The sequence below is a fragment of the Meleagris gallopavo genome, chromosome 1, assembly GCF_905368555.1.
Source record: "Meleagris gallopavo chromosome 1, MGAL_WU_HG_1.1, whole genome shotgun sequence".
NCBI classification, from domain to species: domain Eukaryota; kingdom Metazoa; phylum Chordata; class Aves; order Galliformes; family Phasianidae; genus Meleagris; species Meleagris gallopavo.
The window spans coordinates 126,980,060-127,004,320 of NC_139404.1; the positions used below are offsets into that span (position 1 = coordinate 126,980,060).

The following is a 24,261-nucleotide window of genomic DNA, read 5'->3' on the forward strand; positions in this document are numbered from 1 at the left end:
TTAGCTGACAATAGGATAATGAAATTATTTCATGTGTTTAAAAAATAATTTAAAAAAATTGGGGGACTGGCAATTTTTCTGCTATCTTTTGGCTAGAAGTTATGTTCTTGCTAAACACTTATAATATGGATTAAATGATCTTCTAATTTAGAAGAACCTATTCTGACCATCAATTTTTATGTAGAAAATCATGCCAAATTTCCTTCATCAAAGCATATTTCCTGAAATGGCTGGAAGTCAGCTCTGTTTCTATTCCTCATGAAGAAACTTCAATTACATTAGTAAATTTCCATCAATTGCAGAGGTATGTCTCCCCTATGTAATTTAGTTTACTGTGTCTAACTTTTGAGAGTATTTTTCCCAGATTCGTTGTGCTTTCCAGGTATGTTTTTTTCAGACTATCCTGATATTGCCTGGAAATCTGTGAAAGAAAACTTCCTTTTTTTTTTTTCTTGTTTTGTTTTTTACAAAAGTTATAATGGATAGTGTTTGATAGCTAGCTGAAATACATCTGTATTAAAGCATTCGGAAATTAGGAAGATCTTGTGGGTGAGAGAGAATGTAGGCTCAGGTTCACCTCGGGCATACCTGGCTAATCCTTTTTCTTTGTGAAGCACCTGTTCACCACAGGATACATGGCTTGAGCCTGCATTTACTGAGGTTACTAATGATAGGGTGATGAAGCAGGGTATTTATTAATAAGCTTTCAGAAGGACTTCTATGACACCTGATAGTAACATAGAGGTCTCAGCTAGCAATATTATCCTAAAGTCTTAATCTTTTTTCTAAGAGGCTGCAGTCTTATTGTAGAATCACTGAATATTCTGAGTTGGAAGTGATCTATGAAGCTCTTCAAGTCCAACTTCTGGCTACACGCAGGACCACCCAATATTCAAACCCTGCGTTTGAGAGTGGTGTCATGACACTCCCTGAGCTCCAGCAGTCAGGCCCATGTCTACAGCCCTGGGCATCCTGTTCCATGCCCATCGCCCTGTAGTGCAGCCCCTTTCCCTAACCCCCAGCTGCCCCTCCCCTGACAGCTCCATGCCGTTCCCTCAGGCCCTGTCGCTGTCACACAGAGCAGAGCTCAGTGCTGCCCCTCCGCTCCCTGTGAGGAGCTGCAGCCGCCATCAGGCCTCCCTCAGCTCCTCTGCTCTGCACTGAGCACACCGAAGGGCCTCAGCTTTCCCTCATATGCCTTGCCCTCCACACCCTTTACTGTCTTTGTAGCCCTCCTTTGGATGCCTTCTGATAGTTTTATGTCCTTGTATTGTGATTCTCAAAACTGCATGCATTGAGGTGTGGTATGTTTAATTGTATTCTTCATTGTTTGCTAAATGTCTGAGATGTGCTGGTTGGAATGACAAAGGGGATTGTGTTCAGGGTCAGAACAAAAATTCTAATGTTGTGTAGCACTTAATAGTAAGATCATTGCAGCCATTTTGATCTGAGTTGGTGGTCCTTACCTCTACTGTGCAAAGAGAAACAACTACCACATAAAATGCCAGTCTCAGAGACAGTAAGTAAAATAGCACTTGCTTTATCGGCCGACCCCTCATTCATGTCTTCCCTGTCCCATTCATGGGTCTGAAGATGGAAGAAGAGGCTGTGCGTGAACAAACTATTTGAGTTCTGCCATCAACCATTGATCACTCCTACCAGAAATATCATATAAAAACCAAACAAAGGAAAAAAAAAAAAAAACTGGCTGCTTTGTGTCTTCTATAATGCTTGCCATCCACTGTTTGTCCCCTTGGCGCAATTTAGCAGAAATTGTCTGGTTGATAGTTGATTAGTACTGTTGTATGCATTTGTTTTTTATATTAGGCTGTGGGATTTTGCTGGCTGAGATGGTATTGGATGATGAGAAGAAGAACAGGAGCGCAGCTTTGCTTCAGTCTTTGAACATGCTTGTGCAGACAGAGGGAAAGGAAAGAAGTGGCTCTGAATATCGAGGTTTACTGGAACAACATGGATTCTCTAAAGTCAAAATCAAACTGACGGGAAATTTGTTAGATGTTGTTCTCTGCATTAAGGTATAGGAAAAAAAGATTTAGTCATAGAATCTGGATTATACTTGATGTTTTGTAATTATACAAATATATTCTGTTTCCCAATAGTGTAAACAACATATGCTTTGTCTGTATTTTGAAGTTGCATTTAAAAAGGGGAAGCAATTGATCGCATTTATTTTGAACTTGAGAAGCTTTCAAGGTTCAAAAATAACAATTCTTCTGGTATGATTTGATGGCACTGATATTGTAGTCACACGATACCTGTAATATAGTCAGAAACGTGCTGTTAGCAGCTCCACACATTGACATTGCTGAGAAATCAGTTTTTCCATAGTGGAGGAAATTGAATAGTCCAACTTTTAGACGAGAACTCATCACTTCGTCCTGTTTCATTAGGTTAATGCAGGTACAGTTTCAATACTCCAACCACAGCCATTTTAATACTGTTTTTATTTTACACTTTGTACTGTAAGAAAAAAAAAAAAGCCATTGCCTTTTTCTCTCTACTATTTTCTCTCTACTACTTGCCTATAGCTTTGCATTTTGCTTTCCTTCTTTTGTATTCTTCATATATTTTGCATCTTTTTTTCTTCGGTATTTATCTCCTGCTATTCACTGTCTCCTACTTCACAGCTTACTGTTTGACTAAAAGGAAATGTTTCAAATACAGTTTGGAGTAGTTCCTCCTTTTTGCTCACCTCTTCTTCTCATTGTTCCACAGCTGTCTCTGCTATTTACACAGTTAGAAACTATCCGGGCACAGCAGTATTTCAAAAAGCTGGGCTTATTGCATTTATAGAGACAAGGTTTAGTTTGAGATGCTAGAGCTGCCACCCATCTGCCTACCATAACTCTTCTGTCCTTTTACACATCCAGAACTATCTCCCAGACTGCCTTCTCTTCTCCTTTCTCCTTGACTGCAGTGCTCCTTGACTGTAGGGCCTGTCTTCTTAGTAACTCAGTCAAGATGGTCACACTGCTGTAGTTGTTAGTTATGGGCTCATGTTTTCTCCACTGACCTACTCACATCATTTGTAAATCTCAGAATGTTGGGGGCTATGGAAACAATTTGCTTAAGGAAACGTGATTCTTCTGGTTACATTCATTTACAAAGATGTGTTGGAATGGACATGATACCAAGTATTCATTAATATACAAATGTTTCATTATTCATTGTATGTGGAAATCTGTGATAAAAGTTAGAATTGCCTTGGTGAAACTGAATTTATCACCAGTGGGTTACCCTCTCTTCCCTCTTCTAAACTTGCCCATTGTGGTACAGTCTTCTACCTGTGAGAGCAAATCAATAAGGCTTACTATTAGCAAAAGATTGAGAGCTACTTTCTAATTAAAAAACATTTTCAGTCAATGAGAACTTAAAAGGCAATTCCAAAACCTGAGTGAAAAAAAAAAATAAACCTCTGCAAGAATGCATTATATCTACTTGTGCTGAGGAGTATTCAGAATAACCAGAAGAATGCTGCACTAAAGCAGAAACCAGTCTTCCTCTGTTTTCACTTGCTTAGGTATCTCTGCTAAAGAGGATGAAGAAGACCTCTTGCTTTCAGTGAATTCCCTTGACTTTTTGCTTTTGGGGACCATAGATTATGTACTGATAATTTGTAGGCATAATGGACAAGGATATTTGGAATTAACTCAAAACATTTGTGCTAGGAGATGAATCTTGCTCTAGTCTTGCCAGTTGCTACGTAACCAATCAAATAGAATCTTCTGCTCCAGATGATTCGTGTAACGTTATACGTCACAGATAAGTAAAGGTGTTTGAGGTAACCTGGGATGCATGTGACTGCTGCTTATCTCACTGATATTGTATAGAACTCATTAGGCATGCACTTTGTTAGGAGGTAAGCATTAACTATTTAACAAAGTCAGGAAACAGCACTATCCTGGTGGTGAAGTCAAGCTTGGAAGAACTAAAGCAGAACCTTCTCAAGAGCATTAGAAAAGACTCCCCAGCATTCTGCGGGGTTTCTGGAGAAGGTGTTTACGTAAAAGTTTCACCTCTTGTTTTTCTTTTTTTTGGGGGGGAGTTCATCTAATTTATAATTGGAGATGAGGTGTGGGGGTATTTTGTTTAGTTTAAGAACATTCTCCTTCTTCACTTTAGCCCTACTTAATTTGTGAGCTCTTAAAAAAAAAAGTGGATAGAATATGACATTAGATAAAGAACAAAGAGAAAAAACAACAGCGAAAGACAAAAACAAAGCAATACAGAGGCAGAAATGAATGGTGCTAAGGAAAAAAATGAGATCTGCCTCAGTCAGATGCATCTGAGGTCCCAAAGTGAACAGGATGGCATAGGACAACTATTGACTGAATGGTTACGTATCAAATGCACTTCACTTTCATTTTGCAAATCAACGCCACCCAAAGCACAAAGTTCTTTATTAATCAATAGAGAGCTTCACAGAGAAAAAAAGTGCCAGCCTAGATAATTACGCACAAGGTATTGCACTATGAGAGAATTAGCGTTTACTTATGAGGCTTTTTTCCCTCAAAGAAGAACAACTTTTTAAGCCACAAGTGTGTCTGAGAAAACACAATACAGCCTTTCATTACACATATCCAGACTGCGGTCCTGTCATGCAGCACGTGTGTGACCTTCTGTCGGTCAGCAGGGGAGTCACTTCACTACCTCTCTATCCTAGATCAGAATATAAAGCAGCATACAATTATTTCGTATCTTTCCACGTGCAATAAAATGTGCAGCGACATGTGACAATCCATGAAGTGGAAGTACACCAGGCACGTCCTGTTCTCACAACATGCCTGAGTTGCTCTTTTTGACCTCCTGCACAACATGTGTGCGTGTGAACTGGTTTTGGACCCATGCGTTGCTGCTCTCTGTGATTTAGTAATTGAGTAGTCATCTGTTTAGAAAAAAGCTTGGTTTATTAACGTTTACAGGAAGCATCCATTAAAAGCAAAAGCAATTACAAGAGGCGCATGAGAACTCGTGCCCGGCAGCTAGCACAATTTCAGACACCAGTTCGGCTACGAGATGTACAATTTTGCTTTCAGCACACGTAACACTGCCAGAAATTGCCGACGGACGGTGCGTCTGTAGGGCCGAAACCGCGCTGACAGCTGTCAGCCTGCGGAAGGGCTTCGCACACTACCGGAGGTCGAGCAGTGAGCGGAGGATCGCACGTTCCCATTCTCCCTGCCGGAAGCCAAGGCTGAAGCTCTTTGACGCCGATGGCGTCCCGCAGTGTCCCTCCCGAGGACGGCACCGTGCCGCTCCCCGGGCCGGGAGGAGGCGCGGCCTCTCGCCCTTCACAAAGGCTCCGACGGCGCCTTCCGGCCGAGGCTGCCGCGCGACGCGGGCGCTGCGACGCGGCGCCGTAACACTGGCGCCGGAGGGGCACGGCAACGACCGCAACCACCGCCCCGACACAACCCGGCCCCGCCCACCCGGTGCCGAGGCCCCGCCCCCTCGGCGGCACGACCAATCAGGAGCTGGGGGGCGGGGCCGGCGGGGCCCGGCATTTAGCTGTTGCGCGGCAGCGAGCCCGCCCTTTCTGCCCGAGCAGTGGCGGCGTTTCTTCACCGGTGGCTGTGGAGTGAACATGGCGGACCAGGCCATCTCCTTCCTCAAGGACTTCCTGGCAGGCGGCGTCGCCGCCGCCATCAGCAAGACGGCGGTAGCGCCCATCGAGCGGGTCAAGCTCCTGCTGCAGGTGAGCGGCGCGGCCGGGCCCGGCGGGAGCGAGGGCGGCCGTGACCTTCTCCGGCGGCGGCCGCCCTGAGGGCCTCAGGAGACACGGAGGGTACGAGTTGGCGGGACAGCGGGCGGCAGCCGCCCGCGCGGAACAAAGGCCGCGCGCGCGAGGGGGCGGTTGGTGAGGTCACGTGGGCGGGGGGCGCGCGGCGCGGCGGGGAAGCCGGTTCCGCTATGCGGGGCGCGGCGGGGGCGGGGCGCGGTTGGGGGGGGCGGTTCCCGGTGTCACTTCCTCGCGCGGGGCGGGAGCGCGCATGCGCGCCGCCATCTTGGTGACCTTCACGTGGAGCCGGCGGCAGGGCGGGGCCTGCGAGAGCGGCCCGGGCTGACCCCGCGCCCCAAGGTGACCTTCGTAGCGGGCCTGGTCCTGAGCTGCGGGAAAGCTGGAGAGGCGTTTCGCTGGTTCTTAGGGTTGTGCAGAGCTTCGCTAGTTCTTAGGGTTGTTTGGGACAAGATGATCTTGTAGGTCCTTTCCAACCTTGTGGTTCTGTGTGCAGTTATCTCTTATCTGGAGGCTCTGTATGCAACCCTTTAGTCTGTGTGTAAGATAAGGTTTTAATTTCTGAGTTTGTTCAGTGTTTTGACTTTACCAAGTTACAAACAAAAAATAAATCATAGTTTTAAGGCTCAGAGCGACCCAGAGCATTGAGTTTTCTTCTATTACAGCAGGCTCACTGCTGTGATGGACTTATCTCTGTAGGCCATCAGGCCAAGCAGCTCTCTGCGTAATGCTGAGAGCAGACTCAGGCCCAGCTGCAGTGAGGGCTGGCTGAGGTATAGAGCCAAAAACATATTGGAGAGCAGTGCTGCCTATTGCTGAGGGGTTGGAGCCAGAGGGTGTTTAAGGTCATTTCCAACCTGAGCCATTCTGTGATTCTATAGAATGCATGTTTTTATTCACAGGTGCAACATGCAAGTAAGCAAATTGCTGCCGATAAGCAGTACAAGGGTATCATCGATTGTGTAGTGCGCATCCCAAAGGAACAAGGAGTGCTGTCTTTCTGGCGAGGAAATTTGGCAAATGTCATCAGATACTTCCCAACTCAAGCTCTCAACTTTGCCTTCAAGGATAAGTATAAGCAGGTGTTCCTAGGAGGAGTAGACAAGCACACTCAGTTCTGGAGGTATTTTGCTGGCAACCTGGCTTCTGGTGGTGCAGCTGGAGCCACGTCCCTCTGCTTTGTCTACCCCTTGGATTTTGCAAGAACCCGTTTGGCAGCTGATGTCGGCAAAGCTGGTGCAGACAGAGAATTCTCTGGTCTCGGGGACTGTCTAGTCAAAATTACCAAGTCTGATGGTCTGCGTGGCTTGTATCAAGGGTTCAATGTCTCTGTCCAGGGCATCATCATCTATAGAGCTGCCTACTTTGGAATCTATGATACAGCAAAAGGTAACGTTTCAAGAGGGTATTGATAAGCTTGTTTGTAGAACTGTATTGCCTGCTTCTGCCTGTTCTTCTGCATTGTTTTCTGTTTTTGACTTTAATACTTATGTAAGTGTGGTGGAAGAGGGGTGGCACTGCACTGAGAGCAACACTTCAAAGGCAAAGCTTCAGCATGCATTGATGGTTCAGGCTGCTTTAGAATTTTCCCGTTACACTTGCCTTTACAACACAACACTTTTTCCTAATGGAAGTAATGTGTTTTGGTAACAGAGTACAAGCACTTAAAGTTTGTAATTTCTTGCTGAGTATTTGTAGTTCTGTTAGAATAATTCAAGTGTATTTAGCAGAATTTGAGCTATTCTTCTGTAAAGCGCTTGTTGGTTAAGCTTGGCTTCTGGATGTAGAGTTTATTGATCTCTGTGTAGCTTAATAAACTTCATAGGAACTGATTTATTTGATGATGTTTACTTCTATAAACAAGTAGAGAATAATTAGAACACTACCTATGCCTGTCTGAAAGGATCTTGGTACCTAAATGTTACGCATTCTGATTACTGACAAGGAAATGCTGCATGTTTCCTATTTATTTCTCTGTTGCTTCTGTATGCTTAATGTGTTTTAAGTGTCTTGTTGCAGCTTAAAGCATTGCTTTACAGTGCTTCGTGGTAGTTTTTTGTGGTAAAGTAGCTGTTGTGCTGTGAATTGGAGGAGGATTTGCAAGCCAAAAAGCTAATGAGCTTCTTTTTTGCAGGCATGCTGCCAGATCCCAGAAATACTCACATTGTTATCAGCTGGATGATTGCACAGACAGTGACTGCTGTGGCTGGTGTGGTTTCCTATCCTTTTGACACAGTGCGGCGTAGGATGATGATGCAGTCAGGACGCAAAGGAGGTAGGCTGTTACCGTGTCAATATTTAAGTGATGCTAATTGTGATCCCTCAGTGCTTATGATTTCTTACTGTGTAAATCTGATTCAAGTGCTCTTATGTTCTAGTAGTAGGAGGCAATTCAAGTAGTATAAGGCTTCTAACTTGTGTCTGTGAAGAGTTATGATGAAGTTTTTGTTTCGTTTTTATAAATTGGGTAAATGGATTGGTTGTTTGTGGTGACAAATTAAGTGAAAGCAAGTAGTTGACAGCGTAATTGTCATAAGAGCAATTAACACTCTTATTTTGAATAACTTTTAATAGCTAGGTAAGCAGGCAGGACGATTTTTTTCTGTTGCCTGAACTGATAGTGTGTTAAAGTGAGATATGGGGCATAAAGCAGCTGGGGAAGCAGAACAGTTATTTTTAGAGTCACCTGAAATACAGAAGTTAAAAATCCCTCTTTGCTCTTTCTCTACAGCTGATATCATGTACTCTGGAACGATTGACTGCTGGCGGAAGATTGCAAGGGATGAGGGAGGAAAGGCGTTCTTCAAGGGTGCATGGTCCAATGTTCTTAGAGGCATGGGGGGTGCTTTTGTGCTCGTGCTGTATGATGAATTCAAGAAAGTCATTTAAACAGCCTAGCTAAAATTGGAAATCAAGTTGAGCAGGTCTTGTAGAGTAACTACCATTATGGACCATTGACCTTCAAGAAATTCCTGTGAGTTTTATTTATCAGAGCCAGCTGATACTTGTAGATGGGGCTGGAAACTGACATAAAGGACTGATCCATTTCACGGTAACCTGCATGAAGACACTGAATCTGGCAGTTCAGTGTGGTGATTTTTTCAGTGATGAAAAATCAATGACAGTGGTTCTGGGTCCAAAGTGACTGGGTCCAATTTAGGCAGAAAGAAAAGTATGCCCATGGATCAGTCCTCAGTTTCAAGTCCTATCCTTTTAGGACCATAAATTTGTATTTGAAAATACTTGCTAACAAATCATGTTCTTTTCCACTTGTACTGAAGCACTATGTACCATTTTGCACAGCTGAACATCTAGCAATTATGTTCTTAAATTGGGGCATTCTGCTGTAAAACAATAAACATACTTATTCTGTCTGTGTTGAAATTATTACATCAAAGCTTTGGGAAAGTGTCGTTTCTTTGAAAACTTGTTTCTGATAATGGTTCCTCTGATACACTTACGCTGCACTGTAACAGGGTGTTTGATTTTTATTTTAGAAAAACTGAATGTGACAACTTTGAGGAAAAAAGCATGGGTTGTACTCATGGAAACCACTCCCCTTCTTTGTGCCTAATAGTGTATGATGGGCTGCTGCAAGTGGCTTTTTGCATGATTGTTAGAAATTGATTTGCAGCTTTTCATATGATGTAAAATGAGGGTTTTTCTGTTGTAGTACTACAATTACCCAAAGTCCCAAGCGCAGTCAAGAAGTAATGAATGCTTTTTGCTCCTGGCAAAAGTCTTAAAATGGAATCTATTTTTTTAAATCAGTATAGGAAGCAACACATGATGTTCATGCAAAAAACCAGGAACCTGGTTAAATGCTTTTAACCTCTGAATGAGTATTGTTGCTGCTATTTGGAAGTGTTGATTATGCCACTTAAGCTTTTATCTCTAGAAGTGGCCAGTAGCTTTGGAAAAATCCGAAATTCATTCTAAAAGGTGAAGTTGATATGGGTATGTAACAGGGAATATGCGTGGTTCTGTGTAGCTGTAAAATAAAGGTAGAAATAAGTCAGCCTTCAGTATTGACTGAATGTCTAATTTTAAGGATTGCTAGAAGACTAAAAACATCTCGAAAAGCAGTACGAGAAACTACATCTGTGCTCTTTGTATGTACATAATCTTACTTTTGTACTTTGTAATCTGCAAAGATGTGATGGGGGACCAGTAAATGAAAACAAGGTGTTCATCTTTCAGTACATTCTTACAACTCGTCCTGTATTTGTGAAAATGTCATTGTGATGAGTCACTGGAGGCTGACTGAGCTATCTGAGGTTTTTTTGTGTGCCTTCTGAGGTTGCTATTCGAGATGAGATAATTTAAATTTGCAACATGGCTTTGGCTGGTGATTTTGCACCAATGTGATGTTCCATGGCACAAGCACTGCTTTTAGCATCTTTCTATGAATGTAAGTACATTACATAGCTACTTTGTACACAGGCTAATGGCAAATTTTATGTACCTACTGCAAGTGGGTTTTTTTTGTTGTTGTTGTTGTTGTTGGGTTTTTTTTAAATCTTGTTTGATAATGGTAGCTCTCCTGTGGTGTGGGCAGGTCACTTGATGCTGACCTCTCCAATCAAGCTGCTGTTTCAATTGTAATTCTATTGATTGGAAGGGACAGAGGAAGAGTCTGTCTATATAGGTGTATTTCATAGGTTTATTTTCTACATCAGTGGCTTAAAAGGTAGGTATACAATGATAGAGTCCCTCATATAACCTTACTGTGAGTGCATGGTGGCTGAACTTTGTGGGGAAGAAGCAAGCATGACAGTTAACTCAAGCAGCCCTTGAAAAGGGGATATATTTTTTTTTTTCACCGCCCCTCCTCCAACAAAATTAGGTGTTAATCAGGAGAAGAAAGCAAATAAATCAATGCAAGTGTGGGTTGTTATTTAAGTGGAAATGCAACTTACCTCTGCTGTGCATTACAGCATGTACTGCTTGGTGTTTATTTTTCTAGTATGTTGCTTCCCTTAGTCATCCAGCAGCATTTTTTGATGTGATTATGCAGTGTGGGAACATAAGAGGCAAACAATAAATGAGACTTTTAAAAAAAGCATTTGTTTTCTGCCTTATTGAAGCACTTAATTGGTGAAATGTGGTTCTTTGGAAAATACTTTCAGCAGGAAGATTTGGAATTTGTTTAACAGAAAATGCTGTATTTTTAATAGGTTTGAAAACAAGACCTGCACACTTGGAAGGAAGTAGACTGGTGTGATGAACTATTTAAAACCTAGTTTTACAGATTTGATTCCAAGTCTTGTAATTGTTACAGTGGATTTATTGAAGCCTTTAGCTATGCTATTGATGTTATCGCAGAGATTTGCACTGTTGTTGGAGATGCTGAGCTCATTAATGACTGACTGGCAGCCCCTCTTAGTTAGTTTTAGCAAGATTTTTTTTTTTTTTTTTTTTTTTTTTTTTGCATAAGGTTCATATTTTAAACGTTTGGTATCAGGGTTACAAGGCAGAAAGCAACTTTTAGCTACTTTCTGCTCCAGAAAATTCTTGGAGTGTATATATATAAAATGTTAAGTTGGGGAAATAGCATTTTGATTTTCTGTAGCACTACTCCTAATTCAGGAAATAATTTCTCCAGCAATGAACAGAAGAAATTATACCACATTTCTGTTATGTTGTTGATGAAAGGCTTTGTCTTAGATGGTGAAAAGAATCTCAGCAACTTTTAAGCAAATCTTCACAGCACGCGTTTTTGGAGGAGCTTGGTTGCCAGGCATTGCTTCTGAACAAAAGGAAAAGAAACTTTTTTTTTTTTTTAATGTGGTGAAATAGTTTCATAGGTGATGCTCGTTTCTAGTCCATGCTGTGAAGAACACCGTAAATAATTGGAAATTATTAGGAGGTTGGGTGATTTTTTTGTGTTGCATCCAAATCTGTTTTCCTTCTGGAAGATTAGGTCATCTCTTCAATCACAGTTATTTCCTCAGTACAACTTTTTTGAGATAGAAGCACATTCTCTGTCTAAGAAGAGGGGGGAAAGAATAGCCTTTAACATACAATAAACTAAAGGTTAATTGTTGGTGTTCACAGAAAACATTTAAAAACATTAGATACACAGTTCTAAAGGCACCCTGGTCTTACTATTTTGATACATAAGAAATGTTTGCAAAGAAAGGGATGGGCAAGATGACCAAAAGTTAAAGAACACTGAAATACAGTGGATGATTGTAGGAATACAAATTTTCTAATGAAACGAGTTGGTTGGTAGGATCTAACCAAATCTGAAAAGGAAAGCAAGCGGTAGTTTAACATAAGCTTTAAAGAAGCAACTATGAACTCAGTACAGTGCATTTAGGGTTGTAAGTCATGAGATCTTTCAGCGATCAGGGATGTCTTCAGAAATGGGACAAACAGTAAATATGAAAGGTCATGAGAGCAAGTAGGGACAAGATGATGAAATGTAAGCTTCAGAAAGCAGAATCAGGAAAGGGATGTGTATATTTCAAAATAGTTCATAAATGTACTGGATTTAAATAGTAGGAAGGGATAGCCCTGTTATTCAGTGAAGAAACTCCTTGGATAACACATTTTAACTTGATCCATTTTGAAGAATTACAGCGGTCAAGTATAAATTGGGTCTGGGAAAGGAGATAAAATTCATTTTTAAGACTGAATTAGACAAAGGAGAGTCAGACAGGTAAGAGACCTGAAAATGATCTTCACAGCCTTGGTGTTTATGAAATTGAACTTCACTTGAACTCTGGCAGTTATTGCTGGTCAGCTGCTGCCTGCAAATGTGCCCATGCAACAGTTGGAGAACCACATCTACTTGCTTTGTGTATCATAGAAACATATCATAGAATGGCCTGGGTTGAAAAGGACCACAATGATCATCTAGTTTCAATCCCCTGCTATGTGCAGGGTCACCAACCACCAGACCAGGCTGCCCAGAGCCACATCCAGCCTGGCCTTGAATGCCTTCAGGGATGGGGCATCCACAACCTCCTTGGGCAACCTGCTCCAGTGTGTCACCACCATCTGTGTGAAAAACCTCCTCCTAATATCTAACCTAAAACTCCTCTGTCTCAGTTTAAAGGCATTTCCCATTGTCCTATCACTATTCACCCAAGTAGACGGTCATTCCCTCTCCTGTTTATTGTCTCCTTTCACGTATTAGAAGGCCACAATGAGGTCTCCCCACAGCCTTCTCCAAAAATTACCAGTCTGTCAATTTTAACTGTAAAATATGGCTGAGAATACACAGAAGATAACTGCTATACTCAGCAGTTACGTAGGACACAACTAACTTTGCACAAGACCAAATCAGTTTTTAATGGACCTAATATGGATCTCATGTTTACGCAGCAATTCTTCATGCCTGCAGCTTATGGTAGGTTACAGTTAGCCAATCTGATTGAACAGATGTACGTACCTGGATATCTTCCTCAGCTGGCACATCAAATTTGCCTCTTGGTTGTGGGATAGGAGGAAATATTCTTTTTGAACTGCAATACCTTTGGATAGAAAATGGGATTGTAAATAAAATGCTAGTGGTGCAACACAGCAAATTCTGTGTTAAACCTTAAGAGTGCTATTTATTGCCTTATAGATCGCTAAATGAGAGGAAGGAAAAGGCTCTGAATGTTGGCTGAGGGTTAACTATTTTTACACTGCTCCATTGGGTAACTCAGCTTACTTTGTGACTGAAGTTACAATAAATGATTTATTAAGCAAGACTTAAAATAACCCACCTGACACAAATATCCTCTACCACTAAACAAGAAGTTTGATCAAAGTAAGGACGCATTCATCTGTCTCAATTCCCTGTTCTCAATTCTGGTACTGTGTGAAGTCAGTAATTTTAAAATAATGTGAAAAGCTTTGAAATAAAGACAAAAAATGTTTTTCTTCAGGATCTGGTGGAACGACTCACTAAGTCTAACACTTTGTCTCCCCATAGTGTGCCACACTGCCATCCAAAACCATCCTGCTGGTAATCCTGAATTACATTGATCAGATTGATCAGATTCTGCAAGGTTGTGCAGGTAGGAGTGATGTTTCATCAGAATTCCTGCATTAAGAAGGTTGGTTTACCTCTTGCAAAGGCAATAATGGAGCAGCGTCACTAGGATTGTTCCGAGTGCTATCAGAAGTAAAATCACAGAAATAAAGTAATCTTTCTCTCCACCTGAAACATATAAGAGAGAAATGTCAGCGGTCTGCCAGAAAGCTTTAGCTCCAATTGCACCTGAACTTCTTGAGTCATCCAAAGGATTTCCACTTGGCATCTTACAGAACTTTGTTCAAAAGTTCAGGTGCATTTAATGTACCTTGGAACATTCTGAACGTTTAAACTGCGGAGAAAAATAAAAAATCCAGACAATGAGGAGAAACGAAATGAAAAGTCAGGTTAGAGGTGGGACTGTTAAAGGAATGTCAAACAAGGAGGGAATAGGAAGATTCAGAAGGAAGAAGAGGAATTTGAGCATGGTGAAGCACTGAACAGGTTGCCCAAGGAGGTTGTGGATGCCCCATCCCTGGAGGCATTCAAGGCCAGGCTGGATGTGGCCCTGGGCAGCCTGGTCTGGTGGTTGGCGACCCTGCACATAGCAGGGGGTTGAAACTAGATGATCATTGTGGTTCTTTTCAATCCAGGCCATTCTATGATTCTATGAATTTGAAGATTTAAGAGGACTTTCAGAACTTCTGACAGAAAACAGTTTGGGTACACCTTCCTGTGATCCTCCTGTCTGAGTCACAGCTGCAGTTACTCATGGGCCACCAGCATCTGTTGCCATAGGATGTGAGCGCTTCATCTACATTAATAATTTTTACCCTGCTCCTTCCATGTCACTGAGTGAGAATTAAGATTTTACTCCAGTCTGTGAGCGTGAGAGAGAAGAGTTTGCAAACACATTAATACAGAAAAAATCCCCAAACCCACCCTAGATTACAGAATATTTCAGTCTTACCGAACTCTATAAGGTCACTCCATTCCCCCCACTTTCTGTTTACAGAACATCTTCTTTTTCCACGTGCTCTGATTTTCAGAATGCTTTTTTTTTCTGCGTTGTAACTTTTGAATTCATATTTGTTTTCAGCTACCTGCAATCAGAGTTAGAAGCTGTAATTCACTCCATCGGCAACTATTAATAAAATTTGAGTTATAATTTCCTGATACAAATTCTGCAAATGAAACTTATTTTTATGACTTTGCAGGTAAAGGGTTAGATGATCTTTCCCCCAAATGTTAAACCTTGTTACCCATTAGTTCATCCTACCACTGACTTTTGGAATTTAAAGATGTTTTTTGGAATTTGTTGCTACTTAAATTTTTTCTGTTAAGGATATCTTGTTTTCTTTGTCATGTATATACCCTAACAAATATAAAACAGGACAGAAAGCTGAAACTGGAGAAGCAAATCATGCAAAGACTTCCCTGAATAGAGTCTCTTTTTGTCAAATAGAGTTGATGCCTTTGAGATAATCCAACACCAGGTATGGATTGTCAGGCCTTGTGGTGCTTTATGCAGAGCCTGGAGGCAGTCGACGATGCTTGCAAGGCTGAGAACTGCCCATTTGCAAGGGTTTCATTCATTTTGAAGATCTCAATGTTCCTCCCATCTCTCTGTCCTGAACTACAGTGTTATTTGTCCAGAAAAAGACACAATGAAAAGAATATTTCCAATTTTTATTGAAGAAGAAAAAAAGCCAACAACTCTCTTAAAATCTATTTGTGAAATTAATGGAAAGTGTGACCTTTTCTGAAATGCAAGGAAAGTTCTCCCTGTTCCCATCCAAAAGGGAAATATTAAGACACATGATGCTGCCATGGGAAAATATATTCCTAATTTCTTTTGTTGATGGAAAAGCTACAGTTCCAGAGACAGCTATATTCTATATTACAGTGATTTACATGATAAACAGGCAAAAGAACAAATTTGTTGAAATAAGAATAGTTACGATTAAGGGAGGATCTTTTTTCTCTTCTGGGATCTTGTCCTGCAAAACAAAGACAAACTCAATTTTTTTGTTTGTTTGTTTTCTTGTCAAATAATCATATATTTCCCCCTCTATTTTTCTCTGTTTCTCACTTTAAAATTATAAGTGAAATACAAATGGAGATTCTACCCCAGTAATATCCCAGAATATAACACTTTATTCAGAGTTTTGTCTTCCTCTGTTTCATTTTGGTGAAGTGCTGAAACAGGCTGCCCAGAGAGGTTGTGGATGCCCCGTCCCTGGAGGTGTTCAAGACTAGATTGGATGGAGCCCTGGGCAGCGAGGTCTAGTATTAAATGGGGAGGTTGGTGGCCCTGTATGTGGCAAAGGCATGATCCTTGAAGTTCCTTCCAACCCTGGCCATTCTGTGATTCTGTGGTTTTAGAAAAGGAAGAAAATAAATTATGTCAGTGGCTGTGAGCTGTATTTGCCTCTATACGATGCACACTCCCATCCAACAGGTGTATATCTGAATTATCCAAGAAAAAAAAATCCTCTAAAGTAGCAGTATTGTAGGCTATAACTTTGCAATAGGTTGATAACACAGAGCACAAAACTGACATGAGCCACAAATTTATTTCCTTCAAGTTGAACTCTGATGGACATAGAATATTAATGTTGGAAAAGACCTCCAAGATCATCCAGTCCAACCATCTACCTACCACCAATATTTCCCCATGAAACCATGTCCCTTAGTACAACATAGAAGGCATATGAGGGATAAGCAGGTGATCCAAAATAGCCAGCACGGCTTTACCAAGGGAAGGTCATGCATGACCAATCTGGTGGCCTTCTATGATGGAATGATGGCCTTGATGGACAAAAGGAAGGTGACCAGTGTCATTTACATGGAGTTATGCAAGGCCTTTGACATGGTCCCACATCACATCCTTATCTCTAAATTGGAGAGATATGGATTTGAGGGGTAGACTTTTTGGTGGATAAGGAATTGGTTGGATGGTCACAACCAAAGGGTTGTGGTGAATGGCACTATGTCCAGGTGGAGGCTGGTGACAAGTGGTGTCCCCCAGGTGCTCTTCAACATTTTCATCAGTGGCATCAATAATGAGCTTAAGTGCACCCTCCACAAGTTTGCCAATGACACCAAGCTGAGTGGTGCAATTGACATGTTAAAAGGAAAGGATGCCATTCAGAGGGACCTTGACAAACTTGAAAGGTGGGCCTAGGTGAACCTCATGAGGTTCAACATAGCAAAGTGCAAGGTTTTGCACTTGGGTTGGAGTAATCCCAGATATGTACATGGACTGGGAGAAGAACTCCTTGGGAGTAGTCCTGCAGAGAAGAAGGATCTGAGGGTTCTAGTGGATGAAAAACTGAACCTGAGCCAGCAGTGTGCTCTTGTAGCTAGAGAGGCCAGTGGTATCTGGGGCTCCATCAGAAGGGGAGTGGCCAACAGGGATGGGGAGGTGATTGTCCTTCTCTATTCTGCCCTCATGAGGCCCCATCTGGAGTACTGCATCCAGGTCTGGGGCCCCTACTACAGGAAAGATGTAGAGCTGTTGGAGAAGGTCCAGAGGGCTGGAGCACCTCCCCTATTAAGACAGGCTGAGGAATCTGGGCTTGTTCAGCCTGGAGAAGAGAAGGCTATGATAAGACCTCATTGCTGCCTTCCAGTATTTAAAATGAGATTGTATAAAGGAGAGGAATCAACTTTTTTACTAGGGTACATAGTGATAGGACAAGGGGGAATGGTTTTAAGCTCAAGGAGGGAAGGCTTAGATTGGATGTCAGAGGGAAGTCCTTTACAGAGAGAGTGATGAGGTCCTAGAACAGGCTGCCCAAAGAGGTTGTGGATGCTCTATCCACGGAGGTGTTCATGACCAGGTTGGATGGAGCCCTGAGCAACCTGTCTAGTATAAGATATGGAAGATGGTGGCCCTGCCTATGGCAGGGTGGTTGGAACTTGATGATACTTGGGGTCCCTTTCAACCCAAGCCATTCTGTGACTCTATGATTTTCTGATCTAAACATTCCTTGAACACCTCCAGTGATACAACCACCTCCCTGGACAGCCTATTCCAGCAGCTGACCACTCTTTTGGAGAAGAAATTTTTCCTAATATCCAAACTGAACCTCCCCTGGCACAACTTTATGCTATGCCCTTTTGTCCTATCGCTAGTCAACTGGAAGAAGAGTCCATCTCCCACCTTGACATTAGAGTGATTCATATTCAAAATCACTGTGAATATTTACTTACACATTCAATGCAATCAAAATTTAATTAACAACAACAAAAAAAAAGCATTAACATGGACTGAAGAACCTGAACATTTTGAAATATTTAAGATGAAGTGCATAGGTGTAAAAATTAGCAAGCAGTATCACCAGCAGTGGTTGTGGTAAGGATTCCAGAAAAGATGGGATCCAGGAAACATTTACATGTAATGTCAGTAGGACAGCTGGCATTATGAAAAAGAGAATGTTATTGGAAGGAATGTCTCATTTCAGAAAATAAACCTGTTGTGTATAATGCATTATAAAGATTAGTATTTCCCCATTATTCACTGTCAGACGAGCTTTCTCGATCTAGGACATGGATGGAAGTCATTGGTCTGCTGTGGACAAGGTAGGTGTTACTGAGCTGCCTTCACTTAGCCTTGTAGTGCCCCTTACAGCTGCTTTGTAGTATTTTCCCTAGCCTCAGATGGCCCCTCCAGAATGTGTCTTAGCTGCTGTCACCACGTGGGTATCCCTGGTACCTCCACTCACCAGTGCCTGATTTAGTGAGCAGCAGCCCACAGAAGGGAGGTTGGAACTAGGTCATTTTAGAGGCCCGTTCCAACCCAAACCATTCTATGAATCTGTGATTCTCTTATTCTATGATATATTAGTTTGAAAAAAAGTCAGAAGCAGTGTAAGCTAGAACAGCAAGACTGGAGCAGTAGAACATGCCACAGCTTATCAAATAGAAGTCAATAAACCCAGAATAGGAATTTGCATGTTGTTTAGCTAGATATGGTGCCAAATGCAAACCAGTACATTGTTTTTACCTTGTTTTGTATGTTTATTTCATACTCAAAACAATCTGCGTTTTCCACATGACTTAGAAGGGGTTGTTGCCATGTAATTATGCAACCTCCTGGATTGCTAGTACAGTTGGCTGTGACATTCAATGGAGGAGGGAGTCTTTCTGGAATGAAATGAAATTCACATAGACATGATCAATAATCAACTACAACTCACATGTTCTTAGCAAAATATATGTGAAGCTGAGGCAACTAATTCAGCTGTATGCTGATGGTAGAAAGAAATGTTATCTATCTGCTAAATACAGGTAAAACACAGTATGAAAACTAGAGACTACGATGCTACAACTATTGAACATCTGACCTACGTCTACAAAACTTCTGGATGTCTGAAAGTGTCTCAAATGGCACTAGAGGCATGGTTTTTGGCAACTGGATCCTGCCCCAAATCTCTATCAGAAATTAAGCTTGTGGGTACTCACTTATTTAGTTAATACAGTCTTAATTTGCCAGTTGAATCCTCCCTCTGGTTTTTAGGGCACAATGTCCTTGCGGCTCTCATAGAGATGTGGAATTGCTGAGGTGGAGAAATGAGCCCACAGGAAAGCTGCCCTCAAAACATTTTTCACAGTTGTTTCTCACTTCTTGAGTCCCAAGGAATTGTTCACATTGTTCCCCAAGCTGCAATTTCAGGCACTCTGCCTTTGTTCATTTTAGTTAATTTCAGGAATGCTATCTTTTCAGCTGTCTGGAATCAAGTTTGTATTACTGTATAGAGTCCTATAACAGCTGCACACATGTTGTTTTATTCTCTTTCTTTTTTTCCTTCAGAGAAAAATTCCTGGCTTTTTTTTTTTTTTTTTTTTTTTTTTTTTTTCCTTTTGGTACAGCAGTAATAAATTGTCTACTTACCAATTGTGTATAGTTTTGTATAATTATCATAAAACTGGATCAGGAAGGCTTTGTGGGATCCATTTACCAGGAAATAAGTAGTTTTATCTTTAATTGTCACATTTTGGAATTTACATCCCATGTTTCTGTCATTTTCATCTTTCATGTAAAGTTCACATTCTGTCTGGTCATCATTTCTATAGGTAACATAATGGATATATAACAAGGGGTTTTAGTTAAATGTAGGCATAGTGATGTGTTGAGAATTCAGACTACCCAAAACTCAAGAAGACCTACTCACCTTGAGTTCTGCCAGTAGAGAAAATATTGGGTATCTCCTGGAGCATTCCTGCCTGCATGCCAAGTGCAATTCATGAGGGAAATGTCATAAATCACACAGGAGAAGTTCTCAATGGCTGACCCATTAATGCCTGCAAACACAGCAATGTCCATTATGAAGAAAAAATGTGTGGACTTCTCCATGCTGGAGAATCATGGCAGCAGACGTAACCTTTCTGGATTTCGGTAAGGCTTTTGGTACTGTCCCTCATGACATCATTCTGGACTAATTGTCCAGCCATGAGGTAAACAAGTTCATACTAAACTGGGAGAGCTCAACAGCAGAGTTCAAATGGTTGTAGTGAATGGGCTACCTCTGGCTGACAGCCATTCATTGGCAGTGGTCCCTCAATTCTAGTGACAGTTCTGTTCAACGTTTTTATCAGTGTTCTGGAAGCTGGAGTGGAAAGTCTCCTCAGCAGATTTGCTCACAATACTGAACTGTGAGATGCTGCTGATTCCCTGGAGGACAAAAGGCCATGCAGGGGGATCTAGATACTTTGGAGTGTTGGCCAAATCATCAGTGGCATGAAGTTCAATAAAGGTAAATGTTGTGTGCTGCATCAGATACAGAGCAATGCCAGACACAGGCAAAACTGGGAGAGGAGTGGCCAGAGAGCAGCTCAGCAGGGAGGGTCATGTGGGCTCTGGTGACAGCATCTCAGCATGAGCCAGCAGTATGCTCTGGGAGCCAAGAGGGCAAATCGCACTGTGAGGTACATTAAACACAGCATGGCCAGCTGGTCAAAAGAGGTGATTATCCTTCTGTGTTTAGCGCTGGTGTGGCTTCATCTCAAATTTTGCATGCAGTTATGGGCTCCACAACATAACTTGGACTTTCAGAAACTTGGAAGTGCCCAGAGGAGGGCACCAAAGCTAAGAAGGCTAGCGGCATGTCCTATGAGCAGAGGCTGAGAGTTAGATGTAAAGTAGTCAGGCAGTGGAATTTGATTTTTGTGGGTCCCTTCAAACAAATCTCCTCTCCTCTCCTCTCCTCTCCTCTCCTCTCCTCTCCTCTCCTCTCCTCTCCTCTCCTCTCCTCTCCCTCTCCTCTCCTCTCCTCTCCTCCTCCTCTCCTCTCCTCTCCTCCCCCTCTCCTCCCCTCTCCTCTCCCTCCTCCCTCCCCTCTCCTCCCCTCCCTCTCCTCCCTCCTCTCCTCTCCTCTCCTCCCTCTCCTCCCCTCTCCTCCCTCTCTCTCTCTCCTCCTCTCCTCTCCTCTCCTCTCCTCCCCCTTCTCTCCTCTCCTCTCCTCTCCTCTCCTCTCCTCTCCTCTCTCTCCCTCTTCCTCTCCTCTCCTCTCCTCTCCTCCCTCCCTCCTCTCCTCCTCTCCTCCCCTCTCCTCTCCCTCTCCTCCTCCTCTTCCCTCCCTCCTCCCTCTCCTCCCCTCTCCTCCCCTCTCCCTCTCCTCTCCCCTCCCTTCTCCTCTCCTCTCCTCTCCTCTCCTCTCCTCTCCTCTCCTCTCTCCTCTCCTCTCCTCTCCTCTCCTCTCCTCTCCTCTCCTCTCTCTCTCTCTCCTGTCCTCTCCTCTCCTCTCCTCCCCTCTCCTCCCCTCTCCTCTCCTCTCCTCCCTCTCCTCTCCTCTCCTCTCCTCTCCTCTCCTCTCCTCTCCTCTCTCCTCTCCTCTCCTCTCCTCTCCTCTCCTCTCCTCTCCTCTCCTCTCCTCTCCTCTCCTCTCCTCTCCTCTCCTCTCCTCTCCCTCTCCCTCTCCCTCTTCCTCTCCCTCCCCCCTCTCCCTCTCCCTCTCCCTCTCCCTCTCCCTCTCCCTCTCCTCTTCCTCTCCCTCTCCTCTCCCTCCTCTCTCTCTTCTCTCTGCCCTTCCCTTCCCTCCCTCAGAGAAACATGGGAGTCCCCTTGGGAAACCTGCATGCCTGGACCTGAGATGCAGATGGGGAAGAGCATTTAAAAGGCAGTGCCCTGGGTTGTATTTTTTAGGGCACTGTGAAAAAGTCTCCTCTGTAGAGTCCCTAAGAAAAGATAAACAAACTACTTAATCTTATCATTTTTTCCAAGTCTGAAATAACCCAGCTACATGCAGCTGCAGAAGCACTAGTGTCTGTAGTAGTCAAACAGCCAGAACAATTACTTGAATTACCCTGAAACCACTGCAATTTAGCAGCAATTTGGAGCCCTAGCTAGAAAAGGAATAATACAATTATTGATATATTTTTTGTAACACCTCTCATGCAGAACTGCAGAATGGTCAGTAGAAAACAAATGGCTTAAACAAACTTGCAAAAAGACAAGCATTTTAAATAGAAAAATAGTATTTAACTACTGTTTAAGGAGCTATTTCCTATGGTATTATTTACCTTCAAAAGATTGTAAAAGGAGAAAACCACAAGCATTACCTTCAGGGAAAAATGGACAAATTTTTGAGATGTTTGTCTTTGGTACTGTAACGGTGAAGACTGCTCCTCTGTACAGAGGCACACTATCTTCTACTTCAAATCTGCATGATTTGCGCTTCACCTGAAAAATAACATGTACATATTTTGCTTCTCTGATTTTCCTCTGCTATTTTAGATAGTGCTGGATTTGAAAGGACCAGTCAGCAGTAACTCCAATGGCCAAAATTTAGTGTGTATATGTAGAATCATAGAATGATTAAGGTTGGAAAGACTTCTTAGATCATCAAGCCCAACCCCAACCCACCCCTACCATGCTCACTGACCACATCCCTCAGTGCCACATCCACACGGTTCTTCAACACCTCCAGGGACAGTGACTCCACCACCTCCCTGGGCAGCCTGTTTCAATGCCTCAAATGCCTGGGGCTGTTTTATGCTCTTCTTTACAAATTGAGGATAATCTAGAATGAAACTGAGTAATTGAAAGCACAACTACACAAAGAGATTTCTACACCATCATGTGACAATTAAGGAAGGCTAATATTAACCCAAAGACATAAGAGAAGATGCAGAATCAACAGGAGAATCAAAATGAAATTAAATCAGAGGATCCCAGTTAAACAAAAATCTTCATCTGATCTCCACGGGGTTAAGAAAGATATCTATGGCATTAAATTTAAAATCTTCAGTGACAGCATGGTGTATTATTGTAGTACATATTTCCAATTAAGCTTCTGCTTTGCTGTTCTAAATAAGCTGTCTCTCTGTCTCCTCCTCTCCGCAACAGTCTCCTCAACTTTTCTGTTAGGATAGCATGAGCTTATAACAAAATGTGTCCTAGAGGCTCATTCCAGTTTACTGAGAAATAGGTGAAGAACTTGAAACACTGAAAATCCATTACATCATTTGGAATATCCACTTTTCAGCTGAAGGATCTGTGCCCCTCTAAATTCTCCAGATGTCTCTCTTAGTCTCACATCCCTTTTTTTCCTGCAGCTACATTCCCATTCATGCTTCAGCACAGCTGCAGTTCAGGCTATCACCTTTTCTCTTGGGTGACTGAACCTAATTTCTGTGCTTCTTTTGGGAAGCTTCTTTCATATCAAATACACTTTGGCATCAGCAATAGCTTTTCATAGATCAAGATGTAGACTGCAAACAGTCACAGATTTTAAAGCCAACTGATGCAATTTTTTTCAAGGTAAATGAAATCTGTAAGAGCTAAGCAAAAAAAGTGCAATAAATTATCTCAATGAACAGAATGTTTACCTTCATTTCTCTGTGTTTTAAGTTTGCAGCCATGGTACACTTGTAACTGGAGAAGTTCTTGCTGCTTTGCCAGGACAGCTCCATTCTTCTCCGATTCAATGTCAAGTTTGAGATAGGCGATTCTTGTGTCCCCGCTGAAATGGTTACAGGATAAGTTCAAATTAGAATATGGTGCTGCTATTGTTAGAGAGTATAGTATATTTCAGACCTAAATTCACTATTACCAGCTTAATTTCAAATAACTCTAATAATGAGGAATTAAACACCGTTCCTCAGACTACATAAAAATATACTTACACCCCATACACTGAAGGTCAGCATGTAAAGGACAAAATAGCATCATGCACCAACAAATCATGCATGTGAGTCCAAGAGCGTCAAACATCTTTTCTTCTCTGTAAAGATACAATGAAGCCTTCAGGGGCAAAAAGAAAATAAAAATTTAAACAAAAGAAAATTACATCAAAGTGCATTTTTTGCTCCAAATCTTCATTTTCTTCATGACAAGAGCAAAAAAAAAGCTGTTTAATTCACCCCTAGAACATATTCTTCAGAAAAGCTGAACTGTGCTTCCGCATTTCTGGTAGGCATCTATTCTTTAAAAGATCTGAGTAAGCTCACTATTATACTATTATCTACTGCAAGACAGCAGTTTGAGATTGAGAGGCCACTAACTCTCGTTACTACACATCCATTCGCT

At 42.2% G+C, this 24,261-nt stretch overlaps 3 protein-coding genes across 3 annotated transcripts in view; 2 read left to right on the forward strand and 1 right to left on the reverse strand.

Annotated features, from left to right (window-relative positions):
* Nucleotides 1-5,720, forward strand: part of ASMTL (acetylserotonin O-methyltransferase like) — a 29,680-nt gene extending 23,960 nt beyond the window's left edge. The window contains exon 13 of the mRNA XM_085213102.1: nucleotides 1,828-5,720. Coding sequence (XP_085069228.1) covers nucleotides 1,828-2,042 — 215 coding nt within the window. The 3' untranslated portion in view covers nucleotides 2,043-5,720. The remainder of the gene's footprint in view (nucleotides 1-1,827) is intronic.
* Nucleotides 5,523-9,155, forward strand: SLC25A6 (solute carrier family 25 member 6). The gene is made up of 4 exons (XM_085213203.1): nucleotides 5,523-5,716; nucleotides 6,661-7,147; nucleotides 7,893-8,033; nucleotides 8,490-9,155. Exons 1-4 carry the CDS (start codon nucleotides 5,606-5,608, stop codon nucleotides 8,645-8,647), a joined length of 897 nt encoding a protein of 298 aa, XP_085069329.1. The 5' UTR covers nucleotides 5,523-5,605; the 3' UTR covers nucleotides 8,648-9,155.
* A 1,109-nt stretch (nucleotides 9,156-10,264) lies between these two features.
* LOC104916158 (granulocyte-macrophage colony-stimulating factor receptor subunit alpha-like) lies at nucleotides 10,265-23,956 on the reverse strand. The gene is made up of 11 exons (XM_085213121.1): nucleotides 23,859-23,956; nucleotides 23,562-23,695; nucleotides 22,293-22,413; nucleotides 19,907-20,036; nucleotides 19,627-19,802; nucleotides 18,739-18,878; nucleotides 15,689-15,727; nucleotides 14,698-14,830; nucleotides 13,820-13,913; nucleotides 13,158-13,239; nucleotides 10,265-11,746 (listed from the first exon to the last, which is right to left on the reverse strand). Exons 1-11 carry the CDS (start codon nucleotides 23,944-23,946, stop codon nucleotides 11,678-11,680), a joined length of 1,206 nt encoding a protein of 401 aa, XP_085069247.1. The 5' UTR covers nucleotides 23,947-23,956; the 3' UTR covers nucleotides 10,265-11,677.
* Nucleotides 23,957-24,261: the final 305 nt, after the last annotated feature.